This window comes from Corapipo altera, unplaced genomic scaffold (genome assembly GCF_003945725.1).
Source record: "Corapipo altera isolate COAL_440 unplaced genomic scaffold, ASM394572v1 46, whole genome shotgun sequence".
In the NCBI taxonomy this organism is placed as follows: domain Eukaryota; kingdom Metazoa; phylum Chordata; class Aves; order Passeriformes; family Pipridae; genus Corapipo; species Corapipo altera.
The window spans coordinates 16,664,084-16,683,273 of NW_020884883.1; the positions used below are offsets into that span (position 1 = coordinate 16,664,084).

Here is a 19,190-nt window from a genome sequence, read left to right on the forward strand (position 1 = left end):
AACCAAACCAAAACCCAAAACAATGTGTTACCAAAAAATGTGAACACAGAAGTAATTTAGCTAAAAAGAAAACCTCAAAAGAAGGATGCACACTCTGTTTTGCCCGGGAACCATAACAAGCTACCCAGGGAAAATATTTTAACTTTCCCATCCAAGCTGTAACCTTCATTTCGAGTCTGTGAATCCTTCTGTAAGAACATAACCATGTTGATCAAACCTGAAGTGCAAACTGGTCCTACACACAAGCTATAGGCTATTAAGAGTGAACCTCAACCAGACTTGCAGATAAAAAACTCCTAATGAAGCCAAGGGAAAAAACAGCAAGTCAAGAGACAAGACCTATCATGTCAAAGGAGCAACTCTGCCACTGGGGTACGTTCCCAAACCCCCTTGATTGATATAAAAGTTGGTTTAATTACAGGATGAAAAGCTGAGGGAGTAAAAATGATGGTAAATTTCTCTGTGGAGAGGGGCCTAAAAATGGGGTTGCATGTGTGTGGGACACCAGAAACCTTTACTGTGTTTATGTTCAAAAAAGGCACAGAAAATACTGACTGGCAGGTGCACAGTTCAGCCTTCAGTTCTCAGCATGCAGCTGGTAATTTTCAGCTCACATTTTGATTATATGTTCTTTCTCAGAACTGGACGAGAGCTGGATTGCTGGGAGTCAGGACATGGGCATTTACCACAGGATAAACCACTTGCTAATGCCACTACCTTTTTCCTATTGTTTTTATGGTTATTTTTACTTAACTGATGTTAAAATGACTACAGATACTTTTTGTAATTTTATGAAGCTCCAGTAAGTTCTATAATTGTAGTATGCCTGCACTGCTTCCCAGTCCATGTTAGTTATCAGCATCTTTCTTGGAAGGGGAACTCCTACCAAATCCAGTATTTTTAGCTCATCCTCACAGTCTTGCTGTCACACACTGGCTGGCTGGTAACGTGCTTGCTGTTTGTAGGTTAAATAGAAAAGGGTTTAAAGTACTTAGTACTATTGCAAAGTATTTAAAGAAAGAGTATTTAAAGTACTAATCAATTCAGCTGATGCCTGGAACTACAAATCCCAGACACAAAGCAAAACAACAACAATGCACCTTTGAAATAAAGTAACAAAATTAATCAAAAAATAAAAGTTGCTTACACTGCTGACTTGGATCGGAATCCGTGGTCATCTTCACATAGTTTGAGGGGAAGAGACCTGTCACACCACTGATTTCTCCTTGCCACCAGTCAGCATCATCTTTGTTCAGTACATTAATCAGCTGCCCCTTGGAGAAACTGAGCTCATCCTCATTGTTCGCCGTGTAATCGTACATGGCTATCACTTGACACACTATGAAGGAAAAAAAAATAGTAGAATAGAGTTATACAAGTATTAAGACTGTTTATTCTGTGTTTTACATAACCACAGGAAAGGAACAACAATTTCACATACACAGTTACATAAGAAAAATACCAAACGAGCTTATCTTGATGTGGAAATTTTATTCTTTTACATTTTTAAAATTGAGCCAGACAGTAACTTTTATTTCCACTTTGTATATCTATGTGCTCATATAATGAATGGATTGAGTTAGTATAGCAGCTATTGACCTTCTAAAAGCTTGTGAATATAATCAAGTATTCTTCCATTTCTTTTACTGGCTGAAAAGAAAGTGAGTTTGATTATATTATAGCAGATACTTGTGAGAAAAATGTAGCAAAGGAAGAGGAAATGTGAGTTAGCTAATCCTGCTGCTTTAGTCACAGGGAAGTTCTGCCCAGTAAAACCCAGGAAACTGTTGTATAAGCAAATCATAACTGTAGAGAACAGCACAATTTAAGCATGCAGAACCAAAAGAGCTTCCTTTCTGCGAAATAATCTCATTTGTACCCAGACATTCAAATGGAAAAATTGAGTGAAAATTTGCTGCTTAGTCTCTCTCCTTATAAGGAGTAGTGCATGTAATTCCAAGTTATTTGTCAATGACTGCTAGCTCTCTGTAGGATTTTTGCTAGCACTTGGAAACATGGAGTTTCCAAATGAGAAGAGTGTGGCTCTTTAGTGCTTTTAGCAAAAACAAAAAGCTCTTGCCATAGAAATCTGTAAGGGTCAGTGTCCATCTTCTGAATATAAACACCTTTGTATGACTGAGACTTTCTGCTCTCAGGTGTGTAGAAGACAGTACATGTCAGGGAGGGAGTCTGTGAAGAACGGTTTTGACTACAAAGTTGTGAGATTTTGCCTTTCTTGGTCAGAGGGAGGAGCTGAATGGACAAGACTGCTAAAAGACACAGATTCTGACTAGAACTTTACCTGCACGGTGATACCACAATCAGATATGGGCATGTAGAGGGTTTGTGTGGCCAGGTTTTGGCACAGTTGGGGGGCTACAGGGCTGGGTTCTGTAGAAGATGCCAGAAGCTTCCCCATGTCCGACAGAGCCAAGGCCAGTTGGCCCAGGATGGACCCACCACTGGTGAAGGCTGAGCCCATCAGTGACAGTGGTAGTACCTCTGGGATAACAGAGATAAGAAGGGGGGAAAAATTCTGCAACTGCAGCCAGGACAGAGAGGAATGAGAATATGTGAGAGAAATAGCCCTGCAGATGCCCAGATCAGTGAAGAAAGGGGCAGGAGGTGCTCCAGGTGCTGGAGCTGAGATTCTTGTGCAGCCCATGGTGAGGCAGCTGTGCCCTTGCAGCCCGTGGAGGTCCATGGGGAAGCAGAGATCCATCTGCAGCCCATGCAGGAGACCCATGCTGGAACAGGTGGATGTCCAAAGGAGGTTGTGACCTCACGGAAAACCCACACTGGAGCAGGTTTGCTGGCAGGACTTGTGATCCTGTGGGGAACTGACACTGGAGCAGCCTGCTCCTGAAGGACTGCACCCCACAGGAGGGATCCACATGGGGCAGTTCGTGAAGACTTGCAGCCCATGGGAAGGACCCACGTTGGAGAAGTTCATGGAGGACTGTCTCCTGTGGAAGGGACCCCACACTGGAGCAGGGGAGGAGTGTGAGGAGTCCTCCCACTGAGGAGGAAGGAGAGGCAGAGACAACATGTGATGAACTGACCACAGCCCCATTCCCCATCCTCCTGTGCTGTTGGAGGGGAGGAGGCAGAGAAATTGGGAGTGAAGTTGATTCCAGAAAGAAGGCAGGGGTGAGGGGAAGGTGTTTTAAGAGTCAGTTTTATTTCTCATTACCCTACTCTGATTGGTAATAAATTAAGTGAATCTCCTCAAGTTGGGTCTGTTTTGTCCCTGTTGGTAACTGGTGAGTGATCTCTCCCTGCCCTTATCTCAACCTACGAGCCTTTTGTGGTATTTTGTCTTCCCTGCTCAGATGAAGAGGGCAGGGATAGAGCAGCTTTGGTGGGCACCTGGAGTCCAGCCAGGGTCAACCCACCACAGGCCATCAAAAACAGCACTAGGTTTGTTATGTAATTCAGACTAATACCTGAACAACTGAAATAGTTACATAAAATACTCTAAATGAAATACAAAGTCTTTTATTTTACCTGAGGGAGCAGCAGATGTGGTTCTTTCACTGCTTGGACCCAGTAACTTCACATGGCTGGCAGGGAACCATCCTTTCTGTCTCTTTTTCCCTCTTGCCTGTAAATGTTTACAATGGTTATTACACAACTGAAAAACCAAATAGTCTATAGACTGGAAAAATGCAACAAATCGGACACACAGTTCTGTGAACAAAGATAAGTCAGGCTTCCAAACACCTACTAAATACTAAACAGATTTCAAAAGGAAAAAATCTGGCTAAAGGATAAAACAACCCAGTTGGAACAAAGCTGCACCCCAATATGTTCTGGCAAACACGTTCATCCAAAATTTTCAAGTGCAGATTTCCAAGTACAACTCAATTGTAGGGCTGAAAATTTGTTCTACGAATATTCTACTTATGCATCAGGAGTCTCTAACGAGGTTGGGGGCACTGTCACATGACACTCTTCTTAAATCTAGGTTGGGAAAGGAGAAAAGTGGGAACAGCCACCTTTGCAATAAACGAGCTTCCAACTCCAACTTCCAAGAATGTCTGTTCTTTCATTAGAATAATTTTACAGTTCAGGGTTTTACCAATTAAATCCTAAACAATTTATTAACTGCCAACTTCCCTCTCTCCCCTCCCATGGCTATATTCATTGACAGTTTCACTGTTTTCTGTGACCAAGAAATCCACCCCAAACCAAACAAAAAACCCCCAGCAACCTAAGGTTTAAAAGAACCTTTTTTTCTCCTCCCTTGGTGAATCCCAAATGAAAATAACTTTCTGGCCAGTTTTTATACAACTTTATACTGAGTTGTTTTTTTGAATTAAACCCAAGAGCACCTCGTTGCCATTCATGAAGTCACAATTATTTCTCCTTGAATAACTACCTGCAACTCTCCTTGCCACCATCCACTGGCATTTTTCTTCAGGATAAGTATTAGCTGTCCTGGAGCAAGACTGAGCTGTTCAGTCCCTGATGCAACATAGGCAGTAGTAACCTGAGCAATTTCTGAAAAGAAAACATACTAATTGCATTTGTTATTTTTTCACTGCAGCAAGAGCTACATCCACAGTAATATCCTGGTACATGATGTGCAGTTAAGAACATGAGCCACACTGATATGAACCAAAATGCTCAGAGTTACTTAAGAAACAGTCTTAAATGTTAAAATGTTATCACTTACCGGGTTTCTTATTTATTGTTCCAGTTTTGCCAGAATAACTAGAACCCTACAAAGACACAAAACCCACCTTTTAATGTGCAGTAAAAAAGCAGAGTTTATACTAAAAGCATGTGGAAATTTTAATTTTGAGCCCGCATTTAAGAAAACACCATGCTGTATGGACAAAGGCAGTGTGACTCTGGCTACAGCACTCACTTAGCAGTCAAGATATCAAGGATTTTCTTTTCTGTCAAGTATATTAGCCTCTGCTTAAAATCACTACCTAAGAGCCAGGTGTCAATAGAATAAAACTGAGAGAAAATACCGTGTGTTTATTCTCAGAACATGAACTCACTTCTGGATCCTTTGGTCTGACATAATTGGAGGGGAAGATTCCAGTTCTGCTATCAATGCTCCCGGTCCACCATTCCCCTTCCTTCTGGGTCACTAGGATTTCCTCACCTTCCGTGAAAGTCAAGTCACCAGGTTCAGAGCTTGAATATGAATAGAGGGCAACGTACTCTGTGCAAACAGCACACAAAGGAGAAGGCAACAGTTTCAGATGGGGGATAAAAGTACATCAGGTGCAAATCCAGGGATATCATCATTCACCAGTGTGTTCATAACATGGATCATATCTTCACAAGCCTGTGAACTGACTTATCTACCTGCTTGACTGCAATCCCATCTCACCTCATGCTTACAACTCTTACAGGCAGCACAACTTTGTAATGAAAAAACACAGGTGCAACTAAAATATAATCAGGAAGCATGGACATACACTAGATTATAAGGTTAAGAAAGTGCTTCCCAAATAATTTTTCTGCAGTAATATTCGCTTTCTCCACTTCATACTGATTATAAGAGAATGATTCACACTCAGAAGAGTAAAAATCCATTCTGATGTCTCTATAGTACAACAATAACACAGCAGAGAACAGCGGGAAGAGAACTTAGCTTATGGTTATGAGACATATTTGAGTTTTCAGAAATATATTAGTGCTCGAGCAAAAGTCTTAAAAACAAAACCAAAACCCATGCCTGTGCTCAACCTGAATTAGTCACAATTTTAGAAGTCTCATATCAGTTCCTATTTTGTGAGTCTTGTATCAGCAGCTCAATATTTGCACTGTGTCTTTTGGACAAGCACCAGAATGGCTGCACAGCAATTCCTCTCAAATTTAAGTATATCCACATGCCATTAAGCAGGAATAGACTGTAGCATTAGTTGGCATGTTTCACGCTGTCTTACCCTCTCCTGCTGTGTAACACTGTGTATTAGGCCTTTTGTTTACAGCTGCATAAATAGCTTCTGGTCTGCAGAGAGAAAAAAGAAAAGGTTTGTGTAACTAAGAGGCTGATCAAGAACAAATCTCTCAATGAGGATGAGACAAGCTCACTTTGGTGATCTCAGAGCTGGTATCGACTCTGAATTAACTGCAAAGACTTCCCTGACTGTCAAACAGTGTCACCCAAGAGCACACCATTTAAAAAAGAAAATCACATGATGAAAGACAAGATAAATTCACAAATTATGTTATCTAAAAGAAGTAAATTAAAGATTTTGACTAAATTCTCTTTTTCTAAAGAATTTATAAGAACTTTTATCAAAAAAAGCATGAAAAGAATAATTCACACACATGGTGAAGCCATCCCTGCAGTAACCAGACTTTGGTTTGTTATCTGAACAGTTATCCTGCAGCACTGGACTAGACATAATGATCTTTTCAAGTAAGGGAAAACACACCACTTCTACCAGATGTGCCTCAGAGCTTTCGATTAGTTGTAGGTCACTTAAAAATAGGGACCTTCAGAGGCAGAATGGAACTGCACTGCAAGAGAGCTGACTTGGTAATGAACAAGAAGTCTGGCACTTGATGAATAATCAAACACCACTGATTTTTCACAGCACTCCACCTAGTGAGACTGTCTATTTACACAGCAGTGAGCCCAACATTACTTGGCTTGCCAGAATGAAATAATAAAAGCCTAAAACAACACAGTGTAAATTGTAAATGGTACTTATATTCTGCACACTAAAGCACTGCAAGAATTCTGCACTCTAAACCACCTCTTTTTGTTAACTGCTGAATAAAACAACAAAAGAAGTCACACTTACTCCTCTTTCTTGATTTCACTCCCAGGTAAGAGCTTGACATATGACTTTGGAAACCAACCCCTTCCTCCAAGTACCTCTCCAAACCACCAGTTCTCCTGCTGCTCCAGGACAGTAATGATATCATTCTTTGAAAAATTCAAGTGGTTATCTTTTTTTGCAGTCCAAGAGCAAAGTGCTTGTGCTTTTAGGTTCTCGACAGGCTGCCCCTGTAAGACAGAAGTGGAGATGTTCATTGACCACACTACCCCAGACTGGTGCAAATGTTAAAACCAAACAAACACTGATGTATCTTTTATTGAAGCTTAAGCAACTCCATTCCTACGTAATGGCTGAGTAGTTTTTTTTTGCATTGACTCAGTTTCTTATTTGTTAGAAATACCTCCTGCATCTAACTATAAGTGAGAATTATTTCAGAATTACGAAACATGACCCTTCTTGTTCAATAGTCCCTGGAAACATGGAATTATATCAATGCACACTAATGGAGCATTCAAACGAGCTTCTTCATCCTCTAGCCTGTTCAGTGCACCCAGCATTAGCAAAGTTGTGTGTTGCTTTGGCTTCTCTTAAATCATTTTAATGAACATGAATCTAAAACACAGCAAGTTCCCCACTCTCACACAATGTACCTGCCCATGAACAGGTGAAACAGATCCAGGGGACACAGTGCGAGTAAAAGCTGATTTCTGTTGCCAGGCTGTATTAACATTCAGGCTAGAAAAGGGGATGTTTTGGTAATCAGATTCTTCTGCAGATTTACTTGGTGAAAGTGGTCTGCAAATTGAACACAGGCATATTTATCAAATTACAATTTTTATTTAGTAAGTACCTCAAGCAGAGTATTTTTTTAATGTATATAAAACAGATATTCTATACAATGGGAAGCAGACTATCAAATACCTAAAAGTCTTAGCTTGGAAATTTTAAGGATGTTCTTCAATATGTTTTATGCCTTTATATTTTAAAAACAAACACCAAGTGAAACTATACAGCACACTATGTACTAGCCAAATTTAGAAAAAGCAATTTCAACACAAGCATAACAAAAACTCACTCTGAAGCAGCTGAGGTAGTAGATAAAGATACTGTAGGAGGAAGTAAGGCTTTCTTAGGAGATAAAGCTTTTTCTCCTTCTGGTATTTTTTCTACATAATTGCATGGAAACCAACCAAAATGTCCTTGAAAACTCCCATAAAGCCAACCAGGCTCTCCTACAGTTTTTTCATCAACCTATGGATAGGGGGATAAATAAAAAGGAAACAGAATTAGCAGTATGAAACAAATGAGGTACCTGGTGTGTCAGCACCTGCTGGCACTGAACTAAGCAGTGCTCATACAAGGATCAGCATTTTCATTCTCCCCTTTCAGAACTGAGCTGATTTTGCCCTGTTCACAAAACAGGGTAATGATGCAGCCACACTGGTTTCAGATACAGGTAGAGACAGGCCTCAAAGACATTATATTCCTCCAAACAGGTCCCAGACATGCACATGGGGGATCTTGTACTGTATCTGGAGCCACTCTGGCTTGCCAAAAATTATAGTGCATTGTGTCGTGTTTTGCTGAATGTGCAGCCCACAGGCAATGGCTGGAGAGCCCAGCAGAGCAGGGAAACAACCATTCTGCTTATAGATATAATTAACTGTGCCAGCTGACTGCAACCAAAACACACCCAAAAGTGCTGCTGTTTACTGTATGATTAAGTATAGAGCATCCTTAAACATTCACAGCAATACTGAAGCTTCTATTATGCTGCAAATTAGCCAGTTACTGAAAACTGGCTAAAAATTAGCAGCTCAAAATACTATCAGCTTGTTAGCTTAGTTGAGGTTTGGGGTGTAAGAGGAGGAGGAGAAGGTGGCAGCTGTTAGCCCATTTCTGAAATCAGGCACCAGTAGTTAAATGATACAATTATAGCTGAGAAGGAAGTCAAAACAAAACCTTCTTCTCTTGTTCCCTCTTCCAGGCTTCGATGGTATGAAAATGCAAATAAATGGTTTAAAATTGCTAAACTGAAGCTTAATAGTCAAATAGTGTTTTAACATTTTGTACCACACTGCTTTGTAATTCTCCCTTATCACCTACCTATATCACTTATAGTCTGACTGAGGAGGAACCAAAAGTACTTATACATCAGATATAAATATTAATTGTATTACCACAGCTGTAAATCAGTTTTCACACATTCACCTGAAGGCACAGGCTTTCAAGACAATGTATGCTGCCAAGTGATAGAATTACAGGAAATAACACAGATTTCAACTGAGATGCCACAAGGCATTTTCAGTCTTACAGTCCTGCTGTAATATCATATATAGCAAATTCAGCTGAACCCAGGAAAGTGCTACAAAGAAGGGACACTGAACAAATTACTATGGGTATCTGTCTGAGGAAGGATTTATAAAGGACAGTCAGCAAGAGAATCATAGAATCATAATGGTTTGGGTTGGGAGAGACCTTAAAGATCATCTGTTTCCAACCTATCTGCCAAGGGCCGGGACACCCTCCACTAGACCAGTTTGCTTAGAGAGGCAGAAATCTATGTTAAGAATATACTGGAAAACAGTATTAAAATTCAGAAGAGCCTTTAACATCTACTTGTTAAATAACTAGTTTGATTTTAATTCAAATGCCATTAATTAATAATTCATGTCTCTGTTTACTGTGCTCATATTTCAAGCAGACACTTACAAGCCAACTTGTACATGTACAATGAACTGCAACAACTACATCATTTCGAGTCTACTAATTTTAGAAAGTTTATGTTTAGCATTCACTATGGTTATTTTTAAAGAGTTTCTCAGCATCTTTAGGACTTGTAAGATTCAAAGAAATATTCTGGCTGAACTAATCATAATTTCATCTATTTAAAAAAAAAGCAGCAATCCAACTTAAATTTTAAGTAAACTTTAAAATATATCAACGCAATGCTTTTGACCCTTATGACCTTGTGTATCTCAAGGTCATTTTTGCAATTTAAATGTGAATGGCAAATCTTACCTGAATTACATCCCCAGTATTAAAGCTCATCTCATCGTGGTTCCTTGCTTCAAATGGATACAACGCTCTGTAATTTACCAAGGCAACAGAATTCCTGGACTCTGCAACACTAACTGCATTGCCTGGAAGGATAAGAAAACCAGTTACCATTTTGATACAGCTGAAAGACAAGTACTTAGTTGGAGTCCCATCATTTATCTTCTCATCTTTCCTTGCCAGTCTGCTCTGTGGCTGCCACTGGCTAAGCCAGTGCTTTAATAGAGTCTCATTTAACACCATCGTAATTTTCCAGGTTGAAAAGATACCACTGTTGCAACAATAAGTGTTCATCAACATGTCTGAAGATTTTATTTAGAAACCCAAAATAGCAAAATATCATGGTTTATATTTTCTTTGCATCTCTGTTCTGCAATGAGTTACTAACAGTGAATGTTTTACAAGGTATAGCTGAGGTATGCAAATATTTTTCAGCCCTGTTCTAATTTGGTTTTTGCTGAACTCAGTGATAAAAGTGGCTAATAAAAATTGGCAAGGGCTTATGAAGGATGAAACTAATCAAAAGTGCCTTTAGTGCAAATATTATTAAACCACTGTTTTTCCAAGTCCCACAGGTAGTTAGGTCTAGTCATTCAGTTCTTTGGCTTTTTTTAATGAGGTATTGAGTATGCAGAAATAAACTAGATTTCACTATTAATAAATAACTTTGCTGAGTGTTACCTGCCCATCTCTCATTACTGAAAGAAAACCTCCATATTAACATTCTTTTTTAATGAAAGAAGGTGCAAGCCTTAAGAAAAAGCCAAAAATATTACTCTTTCGAGTATCTGTGATTTGTTGACCACAATCACTGGAAGATTTGTCATCAGTCATAGGTGCCGAAAACTGATAAAAGTAACCTAAGTTAATAGGATGTTGTATAACTAACTGTAGATGCGAAACACCACTGGTTTGGGTTTTTTAAATGATATCTTAGACAATGTCTAGGCCTGCCATGACATCACATTAACAATAATACATATGAAGAATGAAATAACACTCAGGAAAATAAAACCCATTAAAGCAAAAATGTAACAGACTAAGATTACCTTCATTTTTCCAGGGTGGCTTAAGATTTTTACCCTCTGTTGGTTTCAAAAGATCAGCAAACTTTTCATTTATGTTTATTTTAGAACTGTGTTTCTCCATCTCTTGAGAGTTGGTTGCTTCTTTTATCTTTTTCATTTCTTCATTCTGCTTACGCCTCTCCTCAGCTTCTTTTGCTATTTGTTCTTGCTTTCTTTTATCTTCTTCCAGTTGCCTCTGCCTTTGTTGTTCTGCCTCCCTCAGGATTGTGGCTTGTCTACTTTTCTCCTCCTCTGCAAGAAGCTGTTGTTTGTTTTCCCTTTCCCTCATCTGAGCAAGTACTTCTTCAGCTTTCAGCTTTTCTTGGACTTTTTCCTGCATTCGTTCTTCCTCCAGTCGCTTCTTTTTCTCTTCCTCTTCCCTTCGAATATTTTCCTGCCATCGGTTCTCCTTCTCCCGTTTTGCTTTCCTGAAAGGAAGGAATGAGACAGGTAAGAGAACATTCATATAGAAATGAATGAGATTGTGTTCCTAATTGATGGCACTTGTCAGCAAAGCTCAGTCTTGATCATTCTGCTCTCTGGGCAATCAGCTCTTCCACAGGAGACTGTGCTTGGTCTTAACATGAGTGTCAGTATATTCCACATAAAAACAACAAATGGATTAAAATTCTTGGTACAGAATGTAGTTCTGTGTTGCTACAGGGTTACTTCTGCAGTGCCTTCACCAGCACTTCTGCCCATCTGCATCCTGATGAGCAAGAATTGATCTGTTAATTGAACCAAGCTGGATTCAGGCTTCCCACCAACATCCTATCCAAATTCCTGATGGGAAACAATCATTTCAAAACAGATTAATTTCACATAGGTACATACATAGAAATAGCCTTTGAATACTGATCTTTGCTGCTGGAAGTATTTGCCTTCAGCAGTTGCAATACCCTAAATCCTGCCATGACCACTCTTCAGCAGACAGAATCTGGAAATCTGACTGTATTCTCTGTAATTATGTAGCTGCTATCCTGTGCCTCAGCTGTCTAAAGAACTTATTATCCAATTCAATGTGCTTAAAAAAAATCACTGCAATGTAGCTGTCACGACCTTTCTTCAGAAAAGAGAGGACCCAACCCTTTGGGTCACCTTCTGTGGAGGTTGTTGAGGGGGGACCATGTCTAGATGAGACCATTTCATCAACTCACTGTGGGAGATCCACTTCCCTGATGGGCATTTTACTGTGCATCCAAGCACAAGGTAGGATCTAGTAGAAGCTGTGCAGTGATGTTGCTACTCTATCACAGAGCTGTGTTCAACCAAAAAACTAACACAAAATAGGCAGCTGATAGCAGAAGGTCCAGAGAGAGGGGAAAAAATTGAGTGGCATCTTAAGACAGACAGAACCAAACCCTAAAAACTAGTTTCTTAATCAGTCAAACAAAATAAAACAAAACTAGTCTGGAACAAGATCACGAGAAATTAAGAGCTGAGAACAACAAGATTTTGAGTGCTTGATACAAGACTGGGCTGAGCAAAACCAGGACACGTGTAAGTGAAGGGATGATCCTCTCAAACAGAATTGAATTTTCTCATTGTCCTCCCTCCTATAAAAGGAACCAAATTTAAAATTTATAGGTTGCTCACCCATCCAGCTTTCCAGACTAGCATAGGAATTAAGCAGTCAATGCCCTTCCTTAAGGAAGTATCAATCTCACAACTGCTGGGATATACGTGACAAAAACCTGGCAACTGCTCAGTCAGAAGTGCTTTTAAAGAAAAGTCAGATGTTTGGAGGCCACTAAAACAAGACAGAATATATGAGGAATTTTAAATGTCTGAAGATTATCTATTAAAGGTACTAAAAATCCTAAAAGCTAAAAAGTGACTACTTGGTTTATTTATACATCAAAGCTGAATTACAAAGTTTGCTTTTATCTTCGTTTCTAAACAGATTGGAAAGAGGAAATTCAAACCATCTTACACCAGTGGTAGTCCACAGAAAATGTTTCCTTCTAGGCAACCAACAGGATGTATTTTTGCATTCAAATACATATATATATGTATACACACACATATCTTAAAAGTCACTACAGCATTATTTTGCTTTAAAAACTGCAATGCTGGTACACTCAGCCATGGTACCTTGCAGCCTCATCTTCCAGTCTCTTCTGTTGTACAAGTTCAGTTCTTCTTTTTTCTATCTCCTTTATTTTGTCCTGTTTGATCCTGTGGAGCTGCTCCAAGGCTAATTGCTGTGTGCTGTAACTTTCTCTCAGGTCCTAGGGAGGGAACACAATGAAGTACATCAAAGGGAACAAAGCCAATCTTTGAGAAAAGCAATCCAGGCATTTTAATGCTTTTTGAACCAAGTTTTAATACAAATGGCCAAAGTAGTATTAAGTTATTAACAGTCCTTGGAGGTCACTGTAAAGAAAATCAAATCAACAGAAGGATAAATGGAGATGGCAGGTTTGCAAAGTCAGTGACGTATTTTATGCTTTCAAAGAGCCCTTCCAGTCATACACCTGCTGGAAATGCCAAATACAACAGGATAGTGGAAGACACAAAACTGAGTGTTCAAACACAACATTATCTAAGGGCAGGGAAGGCAGTGAAGCATATTTTAAATAACTACAAGGAGGCAGATTTCAGCTGAAAGCCAACACGGTACCATAAAGTTGAGAACACATCCCTGCAGGGGGGGGCTTGCCTTTGTGATGCTTTCTGAATGATCAGTCCCATATTTAAATCAGAAAAACTTTAAAAAACTACCCAGCAGGCTTACCATTGTGGGAAGCCATAGCTTAAAGACACTAACTCTGACTGGAGTTCTCCTGTATTTGTAAACTTCGGAATTTAATTTTTTTTCTTTTGAGTACATCCTTCAAATCCTATTCCACCTCCCTCTGATAACAACCGTTTTTCAGAGCAAAACATCAGCATAAATCCTTGGAATAATTAAATTTACAGAAGAAAAAAATAAATCAACAATAATAGAATTACTTTAGATTGTACTTCACCATGTTACAAAACACCTGTAAGGTAGAGTGTTTTTTCTTAAGAATCCTACTGATACACATTGAGCAATGCAACAGGATCAATCTCATAAATACAAACAAAGCAATTAAGAACGATCCATTCCCACTACAATGTGCAACTCTATCAATAATCATGTTGCCTAAGAGATACTGTGTAATTTACATGACAAAGGCAAGATAACAAGAGTGCTGTGTCAGTGAAAGTCTCTGTAGCAACAAACTAAATCAAGCAATTGACTGCAATTTCCTCCCAAACATATTCAGCTGAGAATGCTTTTTCTTCTCATTTTGTATAAAAATTCAGGGTTGCTTCAGAAGCAAACCTGCATTATAAAAACTCTCATATCTTTGATTTAAGGACAGAAAAACCCTTACGCAAAATGAAAAGCTCAGTAAAGTAATTCTGACTTTTTTTTCCACTCATAAATTATTCTCAAAGTCAGATTTCTGACCCCAGCAGACAAAAGCAGTGTTGAAGAAAGAGAGCAAGTAGGTGTTAGTACTGGGTTAATCTGGAGGCTTAACAACATTGTGTTTGCCATGTCATATGTCATAATCTGCATACTGATGCTATTTCTATACTTTTAAACTTGGATAAGAATCCATATACCTGACTCACAGCTTCAGATGCATGGATATATGGAGAGAGCAACAGATGAAAAAGTGGGAGGGGACACTGTTTTCATCTGAGACAATATTTTTTTGTTTCACATTACCTTAACTAAGAAGAAAAATACCTGGGTAAAACCATTTAGTGGACAGTTAATTAAGAAATAAAAAGTCAATATTTTGCTATCAGTATTTTGCAGTTTGGATTTCTAAGCGGGTAAGAAAATGTTAAGTCTTTAAGAGGATGTAAAAGCTAGCAGAAAGGAAAACAGCCTATCAATTGTCTATTAGGAAAATGTATTTAATAGAAGTTGTACAACTAAACAGAAAGGGTAAGCAGAGAAAAATTGCGAAATAATTAAAAAACCAAAAAAGCCAAAGATTAGAAAATAACCTTAAGTAAGAGGAAGAGGTTGTTGAGACAGCTTAGCAGAGACAAAAGGCACTGAAGAACAGAATCATCCATATTCTCACACTGTAAGATAAGGTAGATAAAAAGCCAATTAATCTTTGCACTGTATTTTGAAAAACATATTTGAGGGAAGACTGAATTGTGGATGCAGCCACTGAACACAGCAAGCCATGCAATAAACAAGTAACTAAAAAAGCATGTTGTATGAAGCCATTTCTAAAAAGAAAAGAAATTCCTTAAATGTTTACAAATTTTTGTGTGGTTTTGTTTGTTTTTTTTAACTGGGAGAGTGCAGAGCTCTCACTCTGATCCATCATTAATCCATCACTTAAGGAAAGAGTTCCCATCAGTGCCACCAGGAGTAAGCTGGTAAATAAAGTTAAGTGGATACTACCCTGTGAGATGTGCCTGAGGTTTTAGACAAGGCAAGAGTGGCCTCTGAAACAAAAAAACCTTCAAGGACAGTGGTCAATAATTCTTAACTTCTAAACAAATAGGTGGCCTAGGCCTTAGGATAATACCTAAGGATTAGGTGATCTTTGGATAATACCTAAATCTGCAACCAGATTTTGTACAGTGTAATATGCAAACATGTGCTTCTTTTAATAAAAGTTAAATGTTCAGTGCACAATTCAAAAATAATAGCCAATACGACCTCATAATGTAAGAACAGAATTTGCAAGGGTCTGAAAAACTTTAATTCTAAATCAAAAAGAATTCTAGAAGGCAAAAGGTGAGAGTGAGCAACAGCTGAGTCATGCAAAGCAATGATTAGCAAGAGATTCATATTTTAGTACGTTAGCAATAGATTTAAGTGCATTTTTATTGTATTATTTACTCCAAGACTTTTGGTAACTCTTATTTGACACTGGAAGTTGGGGAAAGCTTTTTGGAAGCCTGGTAGAAGTGGCATCAATCTTTATGGCCGGATGAAGAAATAAAATATAGTGCTTACAGGTGTAAGATATTTAGCTAATGCACGTACCTTAAGCTGACTGTTAAATTCATCCATTTCAGCAAGTTTAGAAGCAGTTTCCTTCTCAAGGGCATCTAATTGTTCCTTAAGTCTTTGGCATAATTCTTCCTTTTCTACGGACTTCTTGGTCACTGAACCGACTCCTGCACCTGCATAAAGAAAGACAAGCAATTTTACAAGAATTTCTGTTTGCACTAACTAATTTATTATTTTCCTAATATAAACACATTCCCAACCTCTTTCCTCACAAAAATTCCTTGATTTACCCTTCTATTCATATACAGCTTGAAGAAGAAATGGCCCCAACACTGAACTGAGACATACAGGCATTACATGGAATATATACAGAATAATTTGCAATTTGGGTGTGTTTTTTTTTAACATCAGACCAATTCATAGCAAACTTCTCTAGACAGTGACTTGCAGTGTGGTTTCACGTAAAGACCAATGTAAACTCTACATGAATTAATTCCCTTGAGTCTACACTACCAAAAAACAGACGAATTTTAATACTATGGGCCACATAGCCCATATATGTGTATATATATCTATACATATACATAGATGTATATGTATACATAGATTTTCAAGACAAACTTTCAAGCAAAATCTGTGCTTTCTTGCAAAAATGTGTTTGTTTACCCCTTATCTAGAACATGAGGGGAAAACTGGAATGTAGGTGAAACAGTGGCTTTAACTGAAAAGATTTAAAAGTGAAGGTACTATTAACACGTTTGTATCCTTCAGATTTGTTTACAAGAGATGAAAAGTCAGCAGTGCAAACAGAAGAGAATTCACTTGCAGGCACTTACTCTGAGTGTTTTCAAGTTGAGCACTTTTTATCCTTTCACTTAACAACTGCTTTTCAGGAACCAAATAGATTAGTTTATTCTGATAATCCTGTAGATATTGAAGGGAACATGAGAAATTTTTAATATTGTTTATAAATCAGCAAGTAAAAATGGGTGAAATTTCAAACATAACTTCAACTCATATTAATGAAACATGGATGTAAGTTACCATTATGGGGTAAAGGAAAAAATGACCTCTATACTCTTAATAGAAATAGTATTAAAATTGAAAGCTTTTGACCTGAAAGCATTAACACAGCTGGAAGAAATTTTAACAGACATGTTAAAAGTGTAAATATTATCATGAGACCATTTAAGTTGACTGCCCTAAGCTTAACATAAAACAGTAACAAAAAGAAAAGATGTTTCCCTGACATGCAAAAGCATTAATAAAAATACAGTACAGGATGATTCACGGTAGTCAACTGGTTTGAAATAATTTATGTCTTGTTATTCAAAGAGAGGGAAAAAAACAAAAGAAAAAAGAGCAGTAAGGTAATTCAGCCCAAAGATTAACTTGTTCTGGATACAGGACAACACTCCTCATAAAAATTTGAGTCTGGAGCCATAAAAGAACTCATAACTGAAGTCTCTTTAATCAGTTCACAAAAGACCAGCTGCGGTTTTGACAACTGTTCTCATTTAATTATCAGCTCACTGTACTATATATAATAATTTCTTTAACACCACACATAAGTGAAAACCTCTGCTATGCTGACAGCCTTGCCTATTTCTCTCTCCACTATAATCCAACTGATTCACTATTCCTCCCTATGGGGAAGCATTATCAGCAGTGTTATGGAAACATAGAACACAGTACAGGAAAATTACAAGCTTAACAGAAGTTACATACCTCGAGCTGTTGTTGCAGTTGCTTGACTTCCATGATTCCTTGGTCATATTTCCTATCTAAAGCCTCCAGTTCAGTTTTTCTAGCTTGCTTTTTGCTACGAATATCTTGCAGTCTGCCTGAGATTTGCTTATGTTTGTCAGTCTAGAAAGAAATCAAAGACAGATTATACCACATATGGAAAAAGTCACTTCACTAAATCTGTGGGCAGACCAGTTCACAATCAATTCTTTAAAACAACCCAAAATACCTGCTTTAGATGCCTCATCCAGAACAGAGTGAAACTCCTAGTGGGCCATTAATGCAGACATTAAGATTTGCATAGTTTAAAATACCATATTTCAACACGTGTAGTGAAATTCCTGTCTTACCAGAGCTTCTAATTCAAGATTGAGGCTCTTCTTTTTAGAGGTCAACTTGACAATTTCTTCTTGTTCCCTGTTACGTTGATTAAGAAGTTCTTGGCGACGAATTCTCTCCCATTCCAATCGTCGCTGGCGCTCAAGTTCTTGCTTTGCTGCCTGTACAAAAGTTACATTACCTTAAATTACAACAGAGATGCAGAACTCAGAGACCATAATTTAATGTAATGTGCTCTATTTCTGAACAGCATAACGGCAACACAACATAATGTCTTCTGTAAAGTGCTTTTATATACTTCAGCATCAAAGAAGGCAGGAAGTGATCCTGTAAGATTCTTCATGTCATGCTCCCAAGCCTGGATGAAGAAAAGCTACATAATTCTAATTGTAGCTATGGAATACTGCCCAAAAATAGCACATTGACAGATACTGCTCGAAATCTCCTCTGAGTATTTCACAGGACTACATAAAACAGACAAGTCTGATGCATGTGCTGAGACACCAAGTAGTAGCAAATTTGTCTCAAGTTCAGCTGTCAAAATGTTATCAATTATGAATTCAGTACAATCTCATTTGGAATACAAATTTTTGCAAAAATCCAAGAAAATCTCATCTGTCCTGTGAAGCATCTGAAAATCTTTAACCCATGCCAAACACTCGATTCATCTATAACAGACACAATGTTTTCAGACACAAATGACATTCTCTCTCCAAGACCATCTGCCAGTGGCCATGCGAGGGGACAGAACCAAAGGCAACATTCAAATCCTGAATGCTCTGCCAAGTGGATACTGTATGATTGTACATGTTCCTTAGAGTAATAAAAAATAATTTCAAGAAAACAACCTCCCGCCTTTCTATTTCTTTCCTCCTTTCTTCTTCCCTTTGTCTTTCCAGCTCTCGTTGTCTCTCCAGCTGCCTTTCCATTTCGAGTTGTCTTTTCCGTTCCTGTTCCTGACGTTCCCTCTCCCTTCGCTCTTGTTCTTCTCTCTCTTTCTGAGCCTTGCGTTCAGCCTCTCTCTGCTGCTGCTCCAGCAGGACCTGGCGGCGTTTTTCCAGCTCCATATTTCCCCTCTCATAGTTGGCTTTCCTTTTGTCCTCAAATGTCACTAAAATAAGGAAAGGTTGTTATTTCTGTTCTGTGCAAAACACTGCTCTCAAACAAACACCTCACTTATGCCACTAAAGATAGATACTTTTTGGCAAGCTCCGGTTGTTCAGTCATGGATGATGTAAGCATCTTGCACTTGTTAAACTATTA

The 19,190-nt window shown here is 38.4% G+C and overlaps 1 protein-coding gene across 9 annotated transcripts in view; it reads right to left on the reverse strand.

Moving 5' to 3' along the window:
- ITSN2 (intersectin 2) overlaps nucleotides 1-19,190 on the reverse strand; it is an 83,000-nt gene that overhangs the window by 20,732 nt on the left and 43,078 nt on the right. For 7 of the 9 annotated variants that reach the window (XM_027640895.1, XM_027640890.1, XM_027640892.1 and 4 more), the window contains 18 exons: nucleotides 18,776-19,038; nucleotides 17,939-18,088; nucleotides 17,571-17,711; nucleotides 16,679-16,766; nucleotides 15,876-16,015; nucleotides 14,873-14,953; nucleotides 12,974-13,110; nucleotides 10,862-11,307; nucleotides 9,777-9,898; nucleotides 7,831-8,006; nucleotides 7,406-7,550; nucleotides 6,777-6,982; nucleotides 5,910-5,974; nucleotides 5,013-5,179; nucleotides 4,679-4,724; nucleotides 4,382-4,503; nucleotides 3,508-3,604; nucleotides 1,148-1,339 (listed from right to left, as the gene is read on the reverse strand). In XM_027640895.1, coding sequence (XP_027496696.1) covers nucleotides 1,148-1,339; nucleotides 3,508-3,604; nucleotides 4,382-4,503; nucleotides 4,679-4,724; nucleotides 5,013-5,179; nucleotides 5,910-5,974; nucleotides 6,777-6,982; nucleotides 7,406-7,550; nucleotides 7,831-8,006; nucleotides 9,777-9,898; nucleotides 10,862-11,307; nucleotides 12,974-13,110; nucleotides 14,873-14,953; nucleotides 15,876-16,015; nucleotides 16,679-16,766; nucleotides 17,571-17,711; nucleotides 17,939-18,088; nucleotides 18,776-19,038 — 2,784 coding nt within the window. The remainder of the gene's footprint in view (nucleotides 1-1,147; nucleotides 1,340-3,507; nucleotides 3,605-4,381; nucleotides 4,504-4,678; nucleotides 4,725-5,012; nucleotides 5,180-5,909; nucleotides 5,975-6,776; nucleotides 6,983-7,405; nucleotides 7,551-7,830; nucleotides 8,007-9,776; nucleotides 9,899-10,861; nucleotides 11,308-12,973; nucleotides 13,111-14,872; nucleotides 14,954-15,875; nucleotides 16,016-16,678; nucleotides 16,767-17,570; nucleotides 17,712-17,938; nucleotides 18,089-18,775; nucleotides 19,039-19,190) is intronic. The other 2 variants (XM_027640897.1, XM_027640896.1) reach the window with 1 other exon arrangement.